Genomic DNA, 23,715 nt, shown 5'->3' with positions numbered 1-23,715 from the left:
TGTTAACACACAGAAACAAACGAAACAATTCATATCTGGTTCTCCATAGCATATCTTTTTTAAAGGAAAAAGAAAGAAAAAATAATGTAAAATAATATTACCACTTCTGCAAACAGCTTGCAGTTTGTGTCATGTGGCATAATCTCACTACAGCAAATTATCAGAGATCCTAAGGTGCAGAGGAACAAGTTTTACACTTTTGATAAGTAAGATCTGGAAAGTCAGTCACCTTAGGTGCTTTTGCATAAAGTGATCTCCTTCTGGTTGAACAGAAAACCAGACTGCTCTTTCCGACACACTACTTCCAGCCGCAGCCGAACTCTGCGTTAATACCTGCCTTCCAGCCTTCATCATTTCTTTCCCAGTTACTCTCTTGACAGAGTCCAACAACACGGAGCCCTCATATCAGTCTTCATTTCAAACAGCCTCACTTTAAGTTCGGGGCCCAGGTTTTCTTTTACTTTGCTGTCTTTTGCAGCAAAACAGGTGTACTAGCCCTCATTTAAGTGTGCTATGTAGCCCAGAGACTGCTCTTTTCTACTTTGTATTCTGAAAGACTAGCTAAACACAATGATATCAAACTATAGTCTTGGAGTGATGCTGTTTATAGCAGACTCTGCAGGTTTGGTGCCCTAAGCAGACCGCTCCGCTCAATGTGTTTGTGTGGAGCTGACCAACAGTTTGTGCCAGTTTACTATTCTTTTCCTTAGATCCACTTTGTCAAGCCAGATATAAGCTTCCCCAATCAGTGTCTTTTTCATAAACTTCCCTCCGTTGGAGACAAGCAGAATCTGGGAAAATAATAACAACAACAAATAATTACAAATGTGCTTATTAACATACTGCATTTGCTGGCAGACAAGAAAGATTCAGAAATGTTGAGCTCTGCTTTGGTACAAGAAACACTGACTATAACTTTTAATATAGGGTCATCTTGCCAGTAGAAAGGAAGCAGTGAAAATGAACCTCCTCCGTCTTCTATTTTATTATTATGGGATTTAGTAACTAGAAGATGACAATCTTGGACTTACTGAGCAATTTGTTCACCTGCTGGTTACCAAAGACAAACACAAGGTTAAGTTTTAAGTCACAGAGTACAGCTTTATGAAGCCAGTGTACCAGACCCTTTTATGTGCATGGGAGTTGGAGACTGCCTTGCATATAGTTTGTAACTCAAAGTAGACTTGTGGGTGCAAAAAACAGAGTTCTGGTTTCTGATCTCAGTATGTGACAGTCTAATCTAAATTGTAGAGCTTGTCTGAAGTTGCCTTTCCTCTACCTCTCAGCTGAAAGCCACAAAATTACTGAAAGACAGGGTCGAGGTATTGCTTCTGGTCTTATGACTCTTGCTTGCCTGGTTGTATGTTGCCTCAGCGATGTAGAGTGGGAGGGCAAGGAATAGCCAGGGCACTTCCATGAGCTAGGGTGGCTGGACATTCAAGGTTCAGCCTGATTTATCTTACAGGCACCAAGTTTTCCAGATGAGCAGCCTAACAACACACAAGAAACAGCCTTCTTCCCTACAGGACTTAATTTATTCAGTGGATTTGTGTGTTCATTCTATGGGAAGAACATATTTGATAATATATATACCTCAGGGGGATGAATTATAGTTAAACAGAATAATTCTAGCTCTTCATAATTTTCAAATAACTGAATTAAAAAGCTCAGTACTTTTTTATGGCAACGTTCTAGATTTTTTTCAAAAAAAAAAAAGAAAAAAAAAAGGGGGAGAAATAGCACTTCCGCAATAACATTAACAGCAGATCTGTAATATTCACAGTCACTGAGCAGACCTCAGGCAAAGAGCAAGGGAGGTAACTGATAGCAGTAGGAGGCTGTCACCCTCTGCGTGAACCGGCATAAGAGAAAATGGAGCTTTTTTTTTGCTTGCTTTCACAGATCCAAGCTAACAATGGAAGAATGGTAGGACTCAAGGGTTTTGTACTCAACTGAGGAGCTGGAGGAAACCATACTGTAACAGACACATAACAGACCTAGAAGAACAAGAATTCCCAGTAATCAAGAATTTTAACATTTCTGAACATTTTCCATTCTGATTTGGAGCACAAAGTCAAAAAAGGAAACTTTCCAGTACAATGANAAAAAAAAAAAAAAAAAAAAAAAAAAAAAAAAAGAGAGAGAGAAAGAAAGGAAGAAAGAGAAAGAACAAAAAAAAAGAAATTTGCCAGGCTGGATGAAGCCTGGATGGCTTCTCCATGGCCAGCTTTAATAACAGTTAGTAAATCAGACATGTATCTGGAAAGTTTCAAAATCTACATGTCTGTCAGTCAAACAGTTTGAGGGGGGAGGACCAAAGGAAGTAGCCCTGGGAACTCAGCAGCTAGGGAACTGCACTTCACTTCACCCATCAGAAAACCTGTCCTTGGGGGAGCTAGGCAGCCCACCCCCACCTGCAGTGGCTTTCTAGGTTGCTTGATCCAGTGTCTCCTGAAGAAATGGACAGTGCAGAAGCTGGTAAGCCAACACAGAACATCTGTGAAAAACATTTTTTTTGACTACCCTTATATAGGAAATTACGTATTTCCAATTGCAGTGAGTCAATCAGCCAGGAAGCAGCTACAGAATAAGGAAGACGAAGGAGCCAGGAGCCCAGCTCTTTTCAGAAGCGTTCCAGATGGGTTGCCAAGGAACCAGGGAAATTAGGGAAGCTACCAAGCAAGCTGGCAGGGACTAAAGCAAATGCCTGTCTGAAATCCATCAAAATGTTTTCTGTAGAATGTTTTGATTCTGTCAAATCAACGTTTTTAGGGACAGAAAAAGTTTCTAACAGAAATTTTCTGTCAGTTCTGTCCTTGATCCTTCTTTCCACTCCTCTCAGCTGCAGCACTAGTATTCTGACTTCTCTAACCTGTCTGGGTCTCAGTCTTGCTCCTTCCCTGCTCCACGCTTTAAATTCAGTCTTGTTATCCTGAACCATGTAGTCTAATTCTAATCCTGATTTATTTTTTTCATATTCACAATACCCAAGATCAGCCAGTCCTGGCTTTCCCTCACCCCCCACCTCCCAGTAATCCATGGTCCTGTTTCCACAGCTAATATTCACAACTCTTGGAATACCCGTGGTGATTTTTAGAGTACAGAGCCTTGTCCTAATGGCTGCTTCTAGCTGCTTCTCATTTCTCTTTACAATGTACTTTGTATGGATACTCTGTATCCACTATTTCCCTGTCTCTTATCCAACTAGCTCCACTCACAGTGCCTGGTTTGAGCTCTTCTTACTCCCTCTCTGATCATATTTTCCTCCCTAGCTCCCAAATCCCTTTTTGTTCTGCACATTCTCTTTTGGTTTCCTTTGCCCAGGTCTCTTTTGGTGATGTCCCCAAATGCTCAACACTCTCCAGTTCAGCATTCAAATCAGCCAGCTTCATGCTCTGCAGTAGGATCTGATAGTCTGATAGGTAGGAAGAGCACATAAAAACAGAAGTACTGAGTCAGACCAAAGACCTATCCAGACATGTACTCTGTTTTTAAAGTGCATAAGGCGCAGTGCATGTGGCAGAGTATAAGAACAGGGCAATCATGTAGTGATACTTTTACAAAATACTTACTGTTATTTGTGGATTATTGACTTCCTGATTCACAAGCGATATGCTTGCATTTAATAGCCTGTGAGGTATTTCCCCTATGAATTTGTGCAATCACTTTTCTCAATTTTCCATGAAAGCATTTAGCAGTATCTTATGGCAATAAATTTTGCAGCTCAAACTCCAAGTTGTGTGAAGAAGTGAAATCTTTTGTTTGTTTTAAATTTGCTACTTGCTGTTGTGCTTAAGACCTTCTACATCTTGTATTCAAAGAGACAGGGAAGGTGAATTTCCATGCTGCTTATGAAAAGGATACAGAAAAGCAAAGACAGCCCCTCCTCTCGTCAGTCCGGTGTGCAGCACCAGCGCATGTCACAACATTTCAGAGGAATGTTGCAAGTCTCAGGCTGGCTGTTCCTATGACGATTTCCCTGATTTCCCTCACTCCTTAACAACTTGCTTTTGAAGAGTCAGGGCTCTGTGGGCTCCTCTTTACTGGCCTGCTAAGCCCCTCTTCAAAAGTTTGAAGAGTTTTCTTTGCTGGAATGGAGTTTTTACAGAAGTTTTAGCTCTTAAACTTTGGCACAACTTTATTGACCACACCAGATTTTCCCATGTAATATAACATCTTGAATACATTTTTATTCAGTCTATTTAATCAATAGGGCTGCTAGGACATTTTCAGGCAGGGAAAATGGTAACTATATTTGTTGGCCTCATGTTGATAATCTAATCTAACTTTAGTCATCAAAACCTAGTTGGCTTGTTTAAATCAGTCATCCAGATTTAATGATACATCTAAAAAGATATTTATTTTAGGATTAGCATGCAAGTACCCCAGGAATTGTCATCTATCCACTGCACACAGAGAGAGCCTGAATAACTGGCTTAGCCTAGTCATATATAAGTACATGACAGCAAGTGAGGTGAATCTTACCCCTCAAAAGAAGCATATCTGATCAAATGATCGAATCTGTCTAAGCAACTAAAACACAGGAGAGGGACTGTTCCTAAATCAGTTCCACACATCATTCAATGCACCCCAGACTGGGAATATCCTACTCTCCTTTACCAATGTACACAGAGAATATTTGACCTGGCATAATCTGTGGTTGTGCAATGTCTGAGATTATGACTATTGTGTCTAGTTCTAAGCATCACAACTTTAAAAGAAGTTGAGGAACTGGAGAGAATGATAGAACTATTAGCATTTAGAGAACAGGACATATCAAAGAAATTCAGTTTACTTAGTCTGTAAAAATAAGAGAGAGGAGAGGTAATAACAACCTTTCAGTAAGTGTGCTTTTTGTGTTTTTTTTAACAAAGAGACTGCTGATCAGTTGTCTCTGTGTTTTGTGGGGATAGTTAAGGGTAAGTTATCTTGACTTAAAATGTGGAAGCTTTAAGTGAGATATTAGAGTCAACTTTCTAAATATACAGACAAGTATTTTTGGAATGCATGTAGAATTTTCTTTCTCTAGAGGATTTTAAGCATAAAAGTTTCAGGGCTGATCTATGAATATCTATCCTTCCTCATTGTGGAATGATGGATTAAACAATCTTTTCAAGTCTCTTCCAGCCTTATATTATTGTTATCAGACAATTATATTATTCCCTTTGTAATTTTCTCTTTTCAGCCTACAGTGAGGGGTAAAAGATTGATCTCGACCGGCCATAGCACAGCATGGAAAACATACAAAATTAGTTTTTAATAAGATGCAGAATTACCTGAAGAGAATGCCCAGCAGGACTCAAGCTAAATCTAAACGTTTCGTTGAATGAAGGCTCTCGGTCATGCCTGCATACCCTGGTTTTCTTCTTAATTACTCTCTTTTGGGTAGAGATATTGACAACATACAGCTTCACATACAGGTCTGGGGAAGAACAGTTCAACAAGTTCAATACAGAAGCTTTTAAATAATCGTTGTTGCTAATGATTTCAACAGATGGGAAGTGCTGAGGAAACAGACCATGGGACATAACACAGCCATATTCTGTTCTTTACACATTGGGTAAAAATGGAACCACCCCACTAAAAGTGGGAGAATTGCTTTGGGCTTACAATATTAAAAAAACAAGCAAACAAACAAAAAACCCAACCTCCCAAAAAACACTGACAAATATTTTGATATCTTTATGTATGTATGAAAATACTACTATTAAGATGAGTTTTTCATTTTAATTAATTTCATTTAAATTAAAATTATTTTTCATTAAAATACAAATTTTCACCATATATCATTGTTCTTTAATAACCTTGAGAGTCATCACTTTTGCTGAAGGTAAGAAATTTTAAATAATCAGAAAGTAGAGTAAAAAAGGATTAAGTTCTGACAGGCAACTTGCTTCCAGAAAATATTTTTACTTTCATTAAAATTGTTCACAGAAGCAAAAAACACTTCAGAAGGAACACTATAGAATATGTCATTCCAAATAAGAAATAATTTCATTTCCACTTTAATGGCATTTTTAAACATCTTCGGATACATCAAACTTAATGTTGTATCATGATGCTGGTTTCTGTATCATACCTGGGAGATGGTCTGGAGATTTAAATTTGTATGTGATATTTCTGCACTGAAGGATTTCTACTATCAGCTGTTCTCCATCTGTCTTCATTTCCTTCTTTAATGCAATCTTGATTTCGCCCATAACCTGTGTTTTACCTGGAAAAGCAGAAAAAGCAACCCTCATTAATGTAAAAAGAACCTGAATTTATCTGTCTAAATTGTAAAGAAGGAAAGGTTCTTGTTTGTTCATTTGTTTGTGTGCTTTCCAGTACAGCTTATGATTTTTAATCAGGGATATAAGGACAATGTGTTGCTTGGGTGAACAAACTGGGTGAATACATGCAGTACCCATGTCTGTAACTATGTCATATACTTTAGAATGCAGTTGCTTCAGAGTTTTGTTCACCACAATACAAATTTCACTAGAAGTCATTACAAGTCACTACAATGTCATTGCAGTGATTACTGTCATCAGAGTGATACATTGCCACTACAGAAGTCATTACAATGGTCACTACAATTCTTCTCTTCAGAAACCTTTACTACAAGATGTGAAGTTGGCATAAAAAATAAAAAAGGAGAACATTCAATAGTGTGTAAAAAAGGTTCCAATAAATGTGATTGTTCTGAAAGTCAATGAGTTAAGACTTTGGTGAAGCTAGCATTTCATTTCACCTTCTTATTTATATGGAGCAATATCATTCACACAATTAAAAGGCAAGTGCTAACTGTGACCTTTAAGAGTAAAGATTATTTCTTTCCTTATGTGGGCAGAAACACAGTCCCATTATTCCCACAGTGTATGGATTTCTCCCTAATTCAGTTTGGAGATGAAGAGAGGGCACTGAATGAAATGTAGGCAAAGCTGCTTCTCCTTTCCACTCACTGTCCTCCCGTAAGACTATCCTGAAGCCAGGCAGAGTACAGTAGGGCAACATCTTCTAAACGCAGTGTGAGCAGAGCCCCTGCACTCAGCACAATACTGTCACGTGCCTTGCTACCCTAAAATATTATTTATTAGTATAAAAGTTAAAAAAAAAAAAAGGTTAAGCCCATAGAAGTATTTGATACCTAGTGCCAGGAATCTGGAGCTTGAATGCATTACCAGGAAATTCTGGAAGCTGATGCCAACATGTTATAAAGAGCAAAGCAACTCTGCAGAAAGTAAATAATTATGATACAGCTGCAGATCTCCCCTCTGAGAGTAGGAAGTTACCAAGCACTATTTAGAGATTACTTACATGTACCAAAAATGCATAACCAGATTTGAATAATCCCTCCCTAAAGAAGGCAGCTGCTGTTTTGCAGATGTCCAGGAGCAGTCATATATTCTATTGTTTTTCCTACTTAAAATATTTTTCTTTGAAAAATCTGATTACAAATAGTATCAGCTGCAACGTGGCCTCACAACCCTCCTCACAAAATGAGGCTGAAATCTGCCTCATTTACAGTCAATAAAAAATTTGCATTTGGGATTATGCAGGGCCAACATTTCACCCAGCATTTCCATAAAGTTGGAGAGGACCTCTTAGAAGGCTGGTTATTCTGCCATCATATTTAATCATCAGAAAACTCTTCCTTTAGGTCTGAACATGGAAAGCCCACACCTTGTGATGGCAGCAGAAAGATTTCAATGATAGGATCAAGGAAGAGGATTGGCCAGTGGTGTCCTTGTTGTTATTTATTAATCTCTTCCCTCAGGTGTGTCACCAAGCTTTAAACATATTGTTAAAATGTCCCTGTTCAAGAAAGCATTGAGTGCCCAGCAGGTGTAACTTGACTGAACAGTAGATGCAGAATTACTGGAAATGGATACAGGAAAATATTATAATGCCACCTCTGCTCTGTGAATAAACTACCAAAGATACTGATGAAGGCACCACATACCTGAAAGGTGCTGCATAAATCTAGCTTTTCAATCCATATTGTTGTTTGCATCCACTCCAGTGATTAATTATGAAGAAAACCCAGCATGCACAGTTGTAGCACAAACCTAATGCTAGTTTCAGGAAGTCTTTACTTAACCACGGCCTTTTCTGAAAAATATGCCAGGCTTACACTTCACTTTCTTCCCTTTGTATCCTTTAAAATTCATTGGCAACATTTGTTAGGGCATCATCTTTGATTGACTTAGTACCTTCTTTTTCACTTGATGTGTTTTCAACCTAAAATGAAATCAGGTAGGTAGGATGCTACCTGTGATTCTGCAGGCTAGAACAAGGAGAAATGTTTACAGTAAATTAGAATATGTTTGAAAACTCCAGCACCATTTCTGAGCGCCTGGAAATTTTCCGTAGAGCATTTGGTACCCCCAGAGAATCTTTATGACAAACAATCCTGCTGCACTGTTTAAGCCTCCTGGGGAAAACAATGATCTCCAGCTGAGAGCACATGAACCATGATAGCTCTCTTGTGCTTCCATGCTAATTTTCACTTCTCCCACAGCATGTGATGAAAAAGCCTTAGCACCAGGCTTATGAAATATTTCACTGAAACAAATGGCTTTTTCATCTCTTTCTCATGTACCTTTATCACTCTTATCTTTCCTTTGACAGGCCTACAATAATAGTTAAAATCTATATTAGCTCATGGAGTGAATTCTTCAAATGCAAATATGTTTAAAAAAGAGAAAAACTGATACAGGAAGGTGTCAATATGGAATCTCTGAGCTGTTCAGGCAGTTCTTAGTTGGATGAGATGAATGCTCTTTGACTGATATGGCAGAAATGAAGTTGCTCAGGGTGTCATGGGATTGGATGATCCTAAAGACTGCATCGGTAGGGAGAGGATAAAATACAGTGCACAGTCACAACCTTTGGCATTCTTTTATAAGTTTAGAGAACACCTGTTGTAAGTGACATGGGACCAGAAACGATTGCAGGTATTCTAGTAACCATAGGATGATGATCAGCAAATGCTATGATGCAACTCAGAAAAAAGTAAGTACAGTGAAAGAGACTTTGCATATCTAATACGCCTTTCTAAAACACTGGAAAACCATTTGTTTACCTCAAGAAAGATGAATTCAAGATGGAACAGGTACAAACAAATCTACTGGGATTATCACAGTGGCAAAGAACTGTATAGTAAGGTACTAAAAAACTAAATTACTTGCTAATTTAGTCTAGCAAACTAGGACCAGGAGAAGATACATTTGCTCTCTACAGACAGGTGGTGAAGTAAATATTGCAAGTGTGAAGAAATATTTAAAGTGATTTTGTGTGATATTTCACATTTTATACAGACACCAAACCTAAACTTACTCATGTGCTGCAAGAAGACCACAGGCATGTACAGCAGCATTGTGTTCATCTTAGGAACATGTTACCAGTAACTAACACATTCTTCAAAATATATAGCTATGATTAAATATTTTGATGTTTTTTACATAAAAGTACACTTCCTTTTAGGGGACCACATTTTTTCAAAATCTATTAGCAATTAAAAAATAATGGTTAATTAACTAAATTGCTGCAAGGTATTTTGAGAAATTAAGAGGTTTCAATTTCCTACAGTGATGGCAACATAAGCTGTTATTCTTTTAGAATTATCACACTCCATGCTGTCAAAGGTTAATTAGTTCTGCTATTAGTCTTAAATGACTGCTGCAGTATATCACGAGGTGTCATCTGCACTGTTTTTGACCATCACTATCACTATTTAAAGTTATCTTGAAATAGAAAATGAAGTTTCAACTTCCAAGGATCGATGACGATGGATTGTGCTCCCAATTCTTTTTGATCAGAGGCGAGCTGCCAACCAAAATTATCCAAGACAATAGCATACAGTTGTCTCCTGTTGGTCCATGTTATCAAGGCTAATTCAGCAACACGTTTAAGTGGTGGGTGCAGAACACTTTGCTCTGGTGCTTTGAACAAGCCCCCTCTAGAGCAGACTGGACACATCCACACCACTTTGCCATCGGCAATGTTGTCGCTGACCACCCCTCTTGTTGTCTTGTGGTCCAGGAACAGAAAAGTTAACTTTTTGGTGATGTTGTAGTGCAAAGTTCCTGAGAGAATGAGTGTTGTTTTATTGTAACATGAAGCTGATGGTATGTGGACAGAACGATGCTGCCCTGGGGGATGGCATGTGAGACTGCTGGAGTGTTCGACAGTGCAAGGTCTGCCGAGCTGGTGTTGGCAGTCTGTACAGAGTATAGGGAACCACACTTGTCATCACTTCCTCCATATTTTTTAGTGATGAACAGACTGTCTCCAGAACCTAGGTTTAATCTCAGAAAGAACAAATTGGTTTGTGCTAAAAGAAATCTGAGGAGAAATCTAACATCATTCAGTATGGAAGTCAAAGAATCCAGACAAGGGAGTGAACCAAGGAGATAAATTATTTGACAGTGCAAACCCACCAGAAGAATGCCAACTATGAGACTACATTGTACATCTCCATATATGTTCTCTTGTGGAAAGTTTGGGAATAAGAAATCTCCACAGATTTTTATATTACCAGTGGATTCTGGAAACTGGCACTTATCTTGTTTTGGATTAGCGTTCCCCTCTAGCAAACTGAAGTGAATGAATTCTGTCTGACAATTTATCTTAAAAGTGTTTTAAGTATGATGTGAAGTACTGCGGTTTCTGAATCTCTTACATTTATAATTCTGAAAGAGTAAGTAACAAGCCTCATAATTTCCATAATCTTTCAGTGTAAGATGAAGAGATGAGTACTGATTAGCATAGTGTCATCAAAACCAAATGATCAGAAATAAAGATGTCTTTTGTTAGAGCTAATTTCATTTCCTTAGGTCTTTATCTGTTTTGATACCCTGAGAGACTAAATTAATGAACCTCTGGGAACTGTGCATTGTTCACTGAGAGAATACTGGCATTTCTTTGCTGTATTCTACCAACGTTTGTCTCATAGGCATCTAGTGACCTGGACAGGGTGCACCTACAGCTGTCTCTAACACTGTATAATGAGACATCATATCTTCCAGAACTGAGCAGCTCAAATGCTGCTTTTGTAGCTGTCTTGCTTAAATTAACAAAATCTTGAGTTCAGCTGTATTAGGATATGCTTGTAACATTTAGAAAGTTAGAATTTATAGTAGCATGGCATAACATTTAAGGAATCCAAGGTGGGTTTTTGCAAACTTGATTGGAAGAAAGAAATTTTACAGATTTAAAATATGGGATAGCGTTAAGGAGAACCCAGATATATGGGTTCTGTCCCCAGATCTCTGTCCCTTAGTAGCTTTCTCTGATCTTAGACTTCATCTCTGTGCCTGTTTTCTGAGATGGAGATCATAACATAGTACTTATGTTCCTAAAAAGAGTTGTTTGGATTTATAGACTGGAATTGGGTATACTATAAACAGAGAGGCTTTGCTCATGTAGGCAAAAACAGGCATACAACATGTGATCCCCAATCCAGTGAAAATATGCTATACTTGGAAAGGCTGATGAGGACCTGTGCCATGATTATGTTCCCCTCCACTATAATCCACCAAGCTCATACAGACATAACCTTCTGCGTACTGAAGAGTGTTGTTGCAGCAAGAGCGATGTTTCAGCTGAATTCCTTTAACACTATTTGGAGAACCAGAGTATCCTCCACTATTTCTAGCTGTGCTAGAACTCCATTGTTCTAACTGTGCTTCAGCAGAACAAGATAGCATCATCTTATTGCAATAAATAATTTAGTATTAATGCAAGTACTAGCCATTTATTATTTACATTTCAGTATGGGATATTAATAACTCCAGCTGAAGTTAAATCAGAATGGTGTTCACTAACATTTTAAACTAAATATGCCAAGAATCCAAAGTACCAGCCAACCCCAGCCCCCAATCTTTATTTAGGCAAACATTTATCTCCCTCTGCCTCTTCCTCTCTCTTTTTTTTAATTTTTTTTTTAATTTTTTTTTTAACATCACACCAGTTACTTGCAGTAACAGCTGTTTGTATTCATAATGTCTATCATCCTCTTGCTGTGACATGAGCTGCTGGAAAGCTGTTGTAAAATAATGATGGATGAGCTTTATAAAGAATGCCTGCAACATGTACAGCCTCAGACCTTTTCTGTTCTTTTGAGACCTTCCCATTCCCTTCTAGTTTTTGTCTTTCACCTTTCTCCCACATACTGCTTTCTCCCTGAAAAATGCCACAATTTTCTCTGTAGGCTGGTTTCAGGTTTGTGTTCCCTACTGTAAGAACAATCAGACATCTAATACAGCCTTAACTACTACTTCCACCTGTCTCATATACATTAAATAGATGTCATTGCATTTGTTGACATAGGACTGTCTCAATAAATATGTTCACCAGAGCCACGGACATGACTGAGACATGCAGGTTCCTGAATCTCTTGCTCCTCCAGCTGGATAGAGAGTTGGCCCTGGGTATGGGGGACTATCAACAGGTCACTGAACAAACTGTCCCTGCTCTGAAGAGGGATTAAAACTAGAGAGGGTCCCTGGTATGTGTTCAGAGTCTTTCTCCATCTGTCTCCATGCATACATGAAGGGCTCAGGTGTTTTTACAATTTCTTCCCTCCCATACCTGATGTATCTAGGGATCCTGTTGTGCTCCTCCAAGAGGAGGAGATAAATGGTCTCAGTTTAGCTCCTGACAACCGGATTCTCTGTGGGATCCAGGGATGCTCTGTGGTAGGAGCAGGCATGAATCTGCTCTCCCTTCTCCCTTGCCTCTCCTTCCCTGGAGACTTGAGCTGCAATAAGCAGACTGTATGTAATGAGACGAGCAAAGAAGATCAAGGTCTTTCATTAATACCTCCCCATTTCCCCTAATGTGCGCGCAATCATGTGATGGGGGAGAGGAGGCAGAGCTACGGCACTTCTTTGCTCTCAGCAAACCCAGTCTACAGTTTTGTGGGCAGTGCGAATGGCTGGGTAACTTTAAGGCTCAGGCGTATGAACAGGCTACAGCTGACAGTATTTTATTATGAGCCATAAAGCTAGCAGACATTCACACTGCCCACAAAACTGTGAATACATTAGTGCAGAAATTTTATCTATATGCCCCAAATTCTTGTGTGAAGCTAACAGTAGGATTAAACAAGGCAAATTTGAAGGAAACTATCTTCAAGTCTTTATTTTCAGATAAAAATAAACTGTTGTGCAAAATGCATTTTGAAAGTGGACAAAGTCTTTTGCCTGTTGAGATTCTGAGGTGTGCAATCTTTTCCAGAAAAGCTCTAATCTCTTTTCCATTTATTGGTTACTTCCTGGATGCCTTTGTTTCAGAGATTTGATTCTTTTTATTTTATTATTTTATTTTTTTTAATGCTGACTCTGAACTGATGCCCTGTGTAAAAACTCTTGGTTTGAAATAAAATGATTTTTAAAACTGTGGGAAAATAGCACTGATATTTCTCAGATGCTCAAATATGAAAAAAAATCATAGGCATGTACCAGTTCTCTGCAATTTTAAAGGTCTTCATTTCTGTTAGGCAGCATTTTAAAATGTTGTAGGAAAAGGAGGGTAAGTGGGAAAAGGTTAATGAGGCAATAAGTTCAGAGAAGGATTTGAAAAAGTTTCATTAGTGTCAGAAACTGCCCAAGTCAGTGACTGAAAGGACAGTATCAGAGGTTTCAGAAGGTAACAGAGGTTTGTCCAGAAAGGCTTTTCAGGATTTTAATGAGACTTTCCTTGAACCACAGAGAGGATAGAAAGCATTTGGAAGACATTGAGGGGAAATAATGACAACAGCTGTAAGTGACATATTCAACAAACTTAGGTGATCTGCAGTAGCTAGAGATTGTTTTTTAATGATGAAGACTAAAGAATATCTGCATTTGAAGGAAGTCAGGGAGAGGGAGGATAAGAAATGGGATGTGAGAAGTCAAAAGAGTTACAGATCTAATTCCCATATACTAGTTACCTCTGCTTTTTTACAGATTTCATTTTTGTGGAAGGGATCCCTCATGTTCTAAGCTGAATTATTCTGACAACATCCTCTCTGAAATTCCTTCAAACACCAGAACGCTCAAAAATTTAGCTTTAGTTTAGAATAATTTATTAATGACAGGATTAATCATGTAAAAATTTAGATGTCTCACTCAAATTCTCTAGACTCCCTCTGTAGTCAATAGAAATAGCACTTCCAGAAAGTGCTTAAGGTTCCATTTACCTTAAAATTTATCTTCGGATAGATAATGCCTTCTGGAAGCACCTTCCTTTTTTTAAGTGGCAACAATGAGAGGCTAGATGACTAGCTTTGATTCAGAAACCTGATTTGTAGACAGTGGAAATTAGACTAGAAGAATCCCAGTATAAATCTACAGCTTTATCACTTTCCATAACTTCAATGAAAGAAAGCTAAACTTTCGCAGAAATTATTCTTGCTATTTTATTTGAACTTGAATGATAGGTGCAGCCCTGATCTGAGAGGGAGAACTATGTAGCCTTATGTCTTAGAAGGCAAAAACCTGTTAAGTCATCTTTGCACCTTTCTTCCTTACCATAAATCAGTGTCTGAGCCTAAATATACATTCACAGGCTTCTTTTCAAATTTTTAGCATCTTACATAAGGAGACGTATCAGACACTGCAGACTGAGCTGCATAAAAGACAGTTTGTCACAGCATGTCTGAAATTCTGATGATGAAAGGCATATTTTGCCCTGGCTTTTGGATGGGCAGAATTACATACAGAGAAAAGAAGTGTTTAATGTCATACATACTGAGCTACCCACACCTTGATTAATATAATGCATTTTAAGCCTATTCTATTGCTGCTTTACCAAGGAGAAAATGTGTTGCTAAAGGGAGAGGAAATCTGCAAACTACAATTAAAAATCTGTATTTGACATAACCTCAGTTCAATAAAGTATTTTGCACGATACTACAATCATCTTTGTATAATATGGAATAAATGTTCTGTAAAAGTAGGACAAGTGAGTCTGCAAGCTCTTTTTCCATTCCATTATGAGAACACAAAATGGGTTTTACCTATACAAAAATAGGGAGGATTTTGCTAGATCTTGCTTAGGTTCTCATTTAATTTATGATAAGTTTTAAGCTATTTCTCTCTCCTCTGACAAAAACTTTGTTTCATCCTATTTTTAGCCTTGATATGCAAGTTTTTTGAGAGTTTGACAATACAGTCTGGAACAACAAAATCTTTCCTGATCCAACCTTTGCTTTCTCTGCCAAAATAATGAAAGAAGTTTATACTTTTTCATACTCAATATATATGAGGATGTGAATATCACAACAGATTTTTTTATCCTTTTTGACCACTTGACTTCATGAATTTAGGCATTCTGTCTTGAACCACTAGAAACCCCAGGAAATGGCTCAAAATCCATTTGATTTATATTACAATATGATGAAAGTATAATGGAAATAAAACAAGCACTTTAAGATCAGTGAAATGACTTAAGTTACATTTGAATTCCCATGGATGATAGCAAAAGATAATAGAAAATGAGGAAGTGTGCCAAGAGATACAGTAGAGACCATCAGAGAGTTAGAAATAGAATTGAAAAACTATTAGGTAGTACACTGTCAGAAGGTAAAACTAGGTTACAATAGTTTTTATATATTACATTCTCTTGTGAATCTGAAGAGAAAATAACCCTTTGAACAAAATATTTTGTACCTGGTATGTAAACAAACAACCCACAACCTAAATTCAGATACATAGAATGCTTGGTAAGTATAATAAGAAAAACATAATTGCTAAGAAAAACAGCTAAAAATGAGAGAAATGAAACCAAATTACCTGAAGATTGCTTTTCTGAAAAGTAATTGTTCTGTTAGGAAATGGCACTTATTGTCCACTTGGGGAACAAAGTGAGATGAAAATAAAGCTTATTTACATAATTTCTGCCAAATTTGCAGATCAGGCAAAAGCAAAACCAGTCATAGAACATTTAAATGCAAATCACAAAACATGTTATGTTACAGAAACAGCTAGGAGCTTCCTCATCTGCTTTGGCGGAGAGCTACATATGTGGTGATTTTTCATTCCCTTAGTCTCTTGGAAGTATGAGCTGATGAAAGAAAAAATTGAATCTAAAATGTAGATGCATAAAATCAGGTGAAAATCTTTAAAGAATTTAGGTTATGAGCAAGGTACCTAGACAAACAGTTCTGTCTTCAAAAATATTGACCTCAGAGATGGCTATTACCTACACATCTAACACAGACTTAGCTTTCCTAGGGGTGCTAAAGAAGATTTTGGAAGTAGGAATGAATCTTAAAACAATGATTATGTTTTCTGACTTCAAAGTTCAAAACAATACAGTATTTTGATGTTTTCTCTCTGATGTAAAGCTGTGCTATTGTAGGGAAATATACATAACGAATGGATATTGGTATACGAACCACATAGGGCACGTTTTCATTCCAGTTAGTTTGGATAGTGGCTCACTGCACATTTACTGCACAAACAGCACAGAACCTGCCCTGTTAGTGCAGTAGAACAGGCTGTTTTATTTCACAGCTTGCTCAAGTCATTTATAGCCCATAAAAATTACTTAACACATGGTGGCATATGTAACTATAAACCTTTCTTTGAGAAGGAGGTGGAAGATGGCATTTGTGTACACAAATATATCCATACACATACTCAAGCTAACGCAATATGCTAACACTCTTTTGTGCTATAGACCTAGTAGGCACACTGTTATTGTAACTTACTGAGACAGAAGATGAAAAATTTTGGTAAGAACCTGCCTATTCATTCCTCACATCATGATTCCCAGATCCCCCCTCTGATTTATACTGCAGTTCTTAAGCTCTTCAGGGAAATGTGCCTAAAGTCTTGCTCATACCTCCTTGGAGCGACACACTCGTGTGCACAGTCGTGTGCACTGCACAGGCTGGCGAACCAGAGCAGATGCTTCTGCACTGACTGCTCATGTGGAGGACAGGTAATGCTATTATATTAATAGATTTTTCTTTGGGGTACTTACATCACCTCGTACAGTGGTATCAGCCCACTGTTGAGATGCTATTTTTCCATCATTAAATAAGAATTATTACTGAAATAATTGTTGCTAATAAGATTGTTAAAAATAGAAGTATGAGACATTGCCAATTTAGTATGGTAGTAAGAGCTGTGATAATTCTAGCATAGCTCATTGTAGCTGATATACTAAAGAAAGCTTCCAGAACCACTGGAATATTTTGTGGCTGGTTATAGAGAACCTATGAAATTTTAGCTCTAAGATGAATACTTATAATTACTATTGGGATTCAGCTACTTACATAATCTGGCCAATGGAGGAATGAGGGATGTTCCTTTCCATTAATGAGAATAATCATGGAATCAGCTCAGGCAAAACTAGGAAATCTGTTAATTCAGGTCTTGCTTAGAAAGGATGGACAGAAATGTTATGCAGAGTATTCTACAGTATTACACAGAATTCACTGTCCTGCAGTTTTGGAGGATTGATGCCTGGAAGCAATGTTTATGGTTATGTGGAGGTGCTTCCTGAAGTTGTTACCAGTTTGGAGAAATATTAATTTGAATTTCACCTCCTGCTCAGAGTCTTCTGTTAAACTTTTTTTTTTTTTTAAGTTTGTAACTTTCTGTCTTAAACCTTTTTGTTTAAAGTACATGCTTTTCACTGAAATACATAATTTACATTTTGCCAGTCACTCAGCACTTAACAGTGCCATAATTCTTCATTGGTGAAATGCAGAGTCCCTTCAACTGCTATACAGACATATCCTAAACTTGGTCTTTCATTGCACTGTTGAATTGATGTGGGTGTTTAAAGTCCACAGAGATATATTTGAATAAAATGTCATAATCTAAAAATGTACAGCAGAAGAAATAGTACAGGGACAGTGCTTAATTAAATGCACTCATAGAGCTTTGTGATGAAGACTAGAATGAGGGAAAGAACAAACTCAAAAAGAAAGGAAAAAATCTGACCCCATTTACAATGTTTGTAAGCTGGGAAGTAACCTGTTAAAGTAAATGGAATTATATATCACAGGAAAAAGCAATAATGAAACTTAAAAACAATGAGACAGGTCCATGTGCCAAGTAGACCATATGACTCTCTGCAAGAGCTCTCACCCTTGTATGGGGGTAAAAAGACAAAACATGTATCTGAACATTCATGGGGGATGGAGGAAAAAGGGAAAGTCCACTTACAAAGAAAGGGAGGACGGGAAATCATGGATTTTAGAAAGAGAGAAAGGCCTAATATTCTCCAATGGGGTTGTTATCAGATGCGCAAGGGGAAAAAGTTTTCCTGAGCCAGTGAGAGATTAAAAATTTTCCGATATGATGGCCTGAAACCTTCAGGATTTTTAAAGTGAGAAGGAAAGTCACGAGGCAGATTCCTGGAAACCTCACATCTCTGATGTGGAGACTTCCACCTGGTGCCACTCAGAACATATGTCCTCGATCCCCTGTTCGGGCAGCTGGAAGTTCATCCCAGGTAAGGGATCTTGAAGCTATGGTCAGCTGGCCTTCACCTAGATTTGACAGCAATTACATCCGCACTTGGGAAACTTTTCTGATGGAAGTTTTCTCAAAACTAGATTCTCTAGAAAAGCTGAATCAGAAAACATGCACTGGCTATCTGGCTTAGAAACTCACCCTAAGTCTTCTAAAGTCACTGAAGCAAATACTGTCTATTTGCAGATATATATATATATAAAAAAAATAAATGCATCTCATTAAAAATCTTTTTCTGCTCCTCGGCAGTATATATTCAGTCGGACTTGCAAAATAATTAACTGAGTCCTTTCGATAATGAATACGAATGAGTAACTCATAGCGGGATAATGCTGCTACAGCTCCTGCAGATTTATTTTTTGGCAACAGTCTTTAAAGAGCAATAAAGTTCTTTCTTTGTCTCCTGCCAAAATGTAGTGAGACTTCTTTGAGAGTTTAATGCCTAAGAGCCTTTATTCAGTGAGGCCAGCTTTCATGATTTTATCAAGTATCTCTGAGATTTAATATTATTCTTTTCTAGGTGCATGACTACCAAAAAGTCTTGCTCATAATCTACTTTACCAACAAAAGCTGTGCTTACAGGAGTCGAAAGGCAGGCTGCTGTTGTAGGTCCTCAGAAACTGAAAGTAAACAGACTATTTGCATAACATGGCTTAAAACTTATCTGGTGCTTTCTGAGATAGTAGTCGGGACCTGGAAAACTACTATTATTTTTGTATATTCACCATAAAATACTTTTTAAGATTTAAAAGGTTAATAATAGATAGCATACTATTTATTGGTGTTTTTCATCCAAAAATACAGTTTCATTATCTCTAAGAATTACATAGGATCTCTTCACTGTGTCCAACAATTTCAAACAGAAAGTAAAAGATTATTTTTTTCATCTAAAAAAAGAAGACAAGTTTTAGGACAGCAGAACATATATTCTGCTGGATTTGAAATTTGCTCAGGAAACATCCTATGCTATATGAGAGCAGCTCAAATAAAAATCTAATGAACAGGAGCTCAGTTTTACACCTCAGACTGCAGAAAGATACCTTGCCCCTAACAGTCACCTTGAAAAGATTCTTGAATCATCCAAAGAATATTTAAAAACTCTTCAGTGATGCCTTTTTATAATCCGTGAGGTGACTTGTCTGCTGATTATCTGCTTGAAATTGGCTCAAAATAATTGCAAAATTGCATTGTCCATCCGGGTATTGTTTGTGAAGAATGACTTCCCTAGCCAGTGCCCAGGCTGCAGCTACCACCCCAAACGAAATTCTCAGAATCACTCAACAAAACCTTTTGAAGAACAGCCTTATGCAACATATTATGTGAGACTCGAGTTTCATTAGCACAAATAAGAGCTGTTGTGTGACAGGTCATGACTTAAATGCGATTTGTGAGCAACCTGATGCACGATAAATTGTTTCTGTATCCAAGAGGGAAAATACTCTATGTAAGTATAATTACTTACAGTCTTACAATTTTTCGGGCCTCATTTGGTACAGAAACAGTATTAGCAACATATTTTGGTGCTGTAGACAACTAAGAAATAAATTCTGCTGCTTAATGTGTATGCTGAATATTAAATGGTTGAAGACAGTGAGAAAAATGCATAGGGATCTGAAGACCTGTCAGCAATTTTCACTAGTGTTTTGCATTATTTAGTGACTTGAAAAGCTATCCACTGAGTTCCCCCCAAAAGCGGTTAATCACATTAATCACTGAGACCATAAGCACAAAAATAAAAATAGAAATATTATTTAAATATATAAATACTGAGGTATGGCTATAGACTAGCTCAGAAACAGTAACAGTCAATGTCACTAAAAATCATTTCAGATTGATGTGCCTTCTTTTGCTGCCTCTGGAAAAATATTATTTTTTCCTAAAAGCCTATGAACCAATGTTTTCAGTAGTAACTAATATGTTTGAATTCTAATTTGAAACACTTTAATGCACCTCATTTTCAAAACAAAGCAAGCTCCTGTTCTCTGAAAAAAATAGGGATGTTTCTTTTTTCTTTTCAAAACAATTTGCAATACCCTAATAGTTAATATTTTGTTATTAGTTAAAATAAAACAAAGTAAAAGTCTGTTTCAGCACAACTTGGGATATAGATCGTAAGATTTGAAAGAATCAGGTGAGATACTTTTCCTGAAATTGCTTCAGAGAGACACCTCCACAGATAATGATGAAAAACAAATGGATGAAAATTATCCCAGTGATCTCGTACAGGGTTTCAGATCTAGATCAATATATAAAAGACTGACCTAAATCTGAACTTTTCTGTTTTGTCAGCAAGAAGACACACACACACACACAAACACACACACACAAAAAAAAAAAAAAAAAAAAATCAGGTGAGGAAAATATATAATGATTGTCTTAGAAAAATGTTAGATGCTTCATCATAAATCTATGATTTAAAAGACAGTTCATAATTCCATACTTTACAAAAACTTAAATAATTTCAACTATCATCTGATACAATTTTAATATTGTTTACTGCTAACTATCGCAATACCAGCACAATGAAAGTGATCATTTATGCAAGGCATTTTTGACCTCAGCTAATAAGGTTCCTTTCAAGCAATGATGATATAAATTGATATAAATTAATCACTGGAATAGCAAGTTATAAATTCATGAAGAACTGAGGCTACACATACAAAACAATCTTTCCTTATTTCCCATCTCCAATGTTTTGGCATATTTGGATGGAATTATTTCCAGTGTTGTGTCAATGATAAAAGACTTAGATACATTCACTTTTTTTGTTTTATAATATAGTCTATAATCTTACAGTGTGCTTGGATTTAGTTGTGCAATTAATTTTTCAAGAGGTGCATGAAATTTGAAACTAGCAAAAAACAGCAGAAGAGTCAATAAGATCACAGGAAAATATGATATATGTTTGAAAAAGCATTTTAAGAAATCATCTAGTCTTTAAACCTATGCGAAGGCAGGTTCAAGTATGTCTAAACTGTTCCTAAAATCAAGTATAACCCATTATATAAAACAAAAAATAAAATCAACCTGTAAGTACCTTTATAAACTCAAAGCTTTTTCTAATATCTAATCAAAATCTTCCTTGCTGCATTTTAAAGCCATTAGTTTTTGTCCAGCCCACTGTGGAATTTTCTAGATGTGATATTATATTTAAAAAATATATGGGTGTACCTTCATACAGAAGATACAGAATCTCTGCTACTTCTACTTTAAATCTAGAAACAGAACCTTCTTCACCTGTTTTGAGTGAAGTCTGCAGGTTGTTTTGCAATTAATGCCAAATGGTTAATATTTTCCTCCCTTCTTTTAGACAGGGGAAGTAGACAGTGTGCTCTACACTGAAGGTGTTCACCAGTTTGCAAAATGGATTCTTCTTTGTCAAATTTAAAGTACAATATTGGACCCTCAGCCTATTTGTTTATTATTGTACTAATGAAAATTCAGTCTGATAAAGGATTGCTGCTGGTGAGAAAACTACCTTTAAGTAAACCTTTCAATTTTTATTATAGCCACACAGAGGTACACCAGGGGGCAAACAGAAAGGACCCGTTTTGCTAGGGAAAAAAAAAAGAAGCTGTTTTCATTCATTGCCAAAGGAAAACTCTACTTCCAAATGAGGACTGACAGAGCTCTGTTAGTCTTGATTGACCAAAGATCCTCCAAACTGAGGCAAGGCCATATGGAGTTGAAGAGCCTAATGGATGCTCTGTGTATCACAGAGGCACAGAGGATAGTGAAAATTTGTCATGCTAACACTCCTTAAATCAAGAACAGTTGATAAGTAAGAAGAATCTCCGCTGCAGTCACTCAGAGCCAGTAATCAGAGTCTTTTTTTAGTACTAAGTAAAGTGGCCATGATCTTTTAGCTATTATGCAGTGAGTTGCTTACCAGCAAATTCCTACTTAATTTTAGAAACCTGGAATGTATCCTTCATCTAAATGACTGCAGAGGCACCAGTGTGCATTTCAGCTCCTTTCTCATCTTCCCTGCTAATTCTTGATTTCATATGCTGATCTCTGTAAAAATCTCTCAGAAATTCTTAATCTTCTGCCAGAAGTCTCCAATTTTCAAATCTCTGCTTCTGACTGAGAAGGCACCATTTTCATCCTGTCACTCATTTATCATTTAGCAGAGGCATTATTTTTCATCATGCCTTATTACTGTAACAAACCCAAACGCCCAACGGCCAAAGGTTTAATCCAAAAGCCAGTTCATTTTACAGTGAACTACAGGAAGGTTTCAGTGAGAAACTTGCTCGATCATCTTCGTATCTCTAGTGTCGACCTTCATAAGTTCCTGAATATCTTATTGGTTTCAGGGTAGTAGAAACTCATTTATAACTGAGGATAAACAAAGAATGTAAAGAAAAAACTTGATCGTACTTGATCAGTTTTCCTATGTGTTTATAGAATATCACAGAAATGAGATGCATTCATGAAGAGCTGTCAATTTATTCAGTATTAGTTGTTTTAATTAAAACAGTTAATTGCTGCAGTATTAGTTACTTTAATGTCATGCTTTGCAAACTGTAATCTGCTGTTGTCCGGAAGGCTATGGTAAGTGTTTGTAACAGACCCAGAGGTCCTGTGTTTGTTGGAACCAGCTAGGTGGTTCCCCCCATTCCCTCGCCATTATCCCATTTCTAGTTTCAGTGAAGTGCCACAATCTTATCCCCATATGACCAAATGCAGCAGAGGTGTCCCCTTGCATCGTGGTTCACCAGCAAAACTTTGGGGATCCACTGACGAACTGCAAAGTCTAATCACTGTTAAGTTCATCCTCCTCCCAGTATTGAATCCACAATTCTCTGTATGGATAGCTCTTCAAAAGGGAGAGGTTCTATTACACAGTTTACTATCTTCAGGTCTGAAATTTGAGGCAATATACACAACATAATTCTGGTCAAAACTGATTTTAACTTCCTTCATCATTTTCGTTCCTCCTTCCTGATATAGTTGGCTACAGGAAAGAACATAGCCATCAAAATCCATGACATAGAGCCAAGGACATCATATAGATCTGGGAGACTACAACCTTGCAAAACATGTAATTATGCTCTGCAAGGCATTCAACTTTGAGTTTTGAATTCAAATTTACACAATAAAGTTCACTGTGAACAACAGATATAGCCCTCTACATTAAATAGAGCTAAGCCACAAGTATCCATCAGTTAATAGTCACAATTTCCATCAAAATTATCAAAATTTCTGTCTCAGGCCCTTTGCGATAGATACTCTCAACCGCATGTGCAAATCG

At 37.2% G+C, this 23,715-nt stretch overlaps 1 protein-coding gene across 1 annotated transcript in view; it reads right to left on the bottom strand.

Annotated features, from left to right (window-relative positions):
• Positions 1-650: 650 nt before the first annotated feature.
• The window catches only part of PCLO (piccolo presynaptic cytomatrix protein), a 371,358-nt gene continuing 348,293 nt past the window's right edge, over positions 651-23,715 (bottom strand). Inside the window, exons 24-26 of the mRNA XM_026071312.1 lie at positions 6,080-6,214; positions 5,277-5,422; positions 651-791 (exon numbers count right to left, since the gene is read on the bottom strand). Of these exons, the coding sequence (XP_025927097.1) occupies positions 651-791; positions 5,277-5,422; positions 6,080-6,214 (422 nt within the window). The remainder of the gene's footprint in view (positions 792-5,276; positions 5,423-6,079; positions 6,215-23,715) is intronic.

Source organism: Apteryx rowi, unplaced genomic scaffold (assembly GCF_003343035.1).
Source record: "Apteryx rowi isolate R43461 unplaced genomic scaffold, aptRow1 scaffold_108, whole genome shotgun sequence".
Classification (NCBI taxonomy): Eukaryota; Metazoa; Chordata; class Aves; order Apterygiformes; family Apterygidae; genus Apteryx; species Apteryx rowi.
Note: the sequence above shows the minus strand (reverse complement) of the source record. Positions and strands in the feature narration are given on the sequence as shown.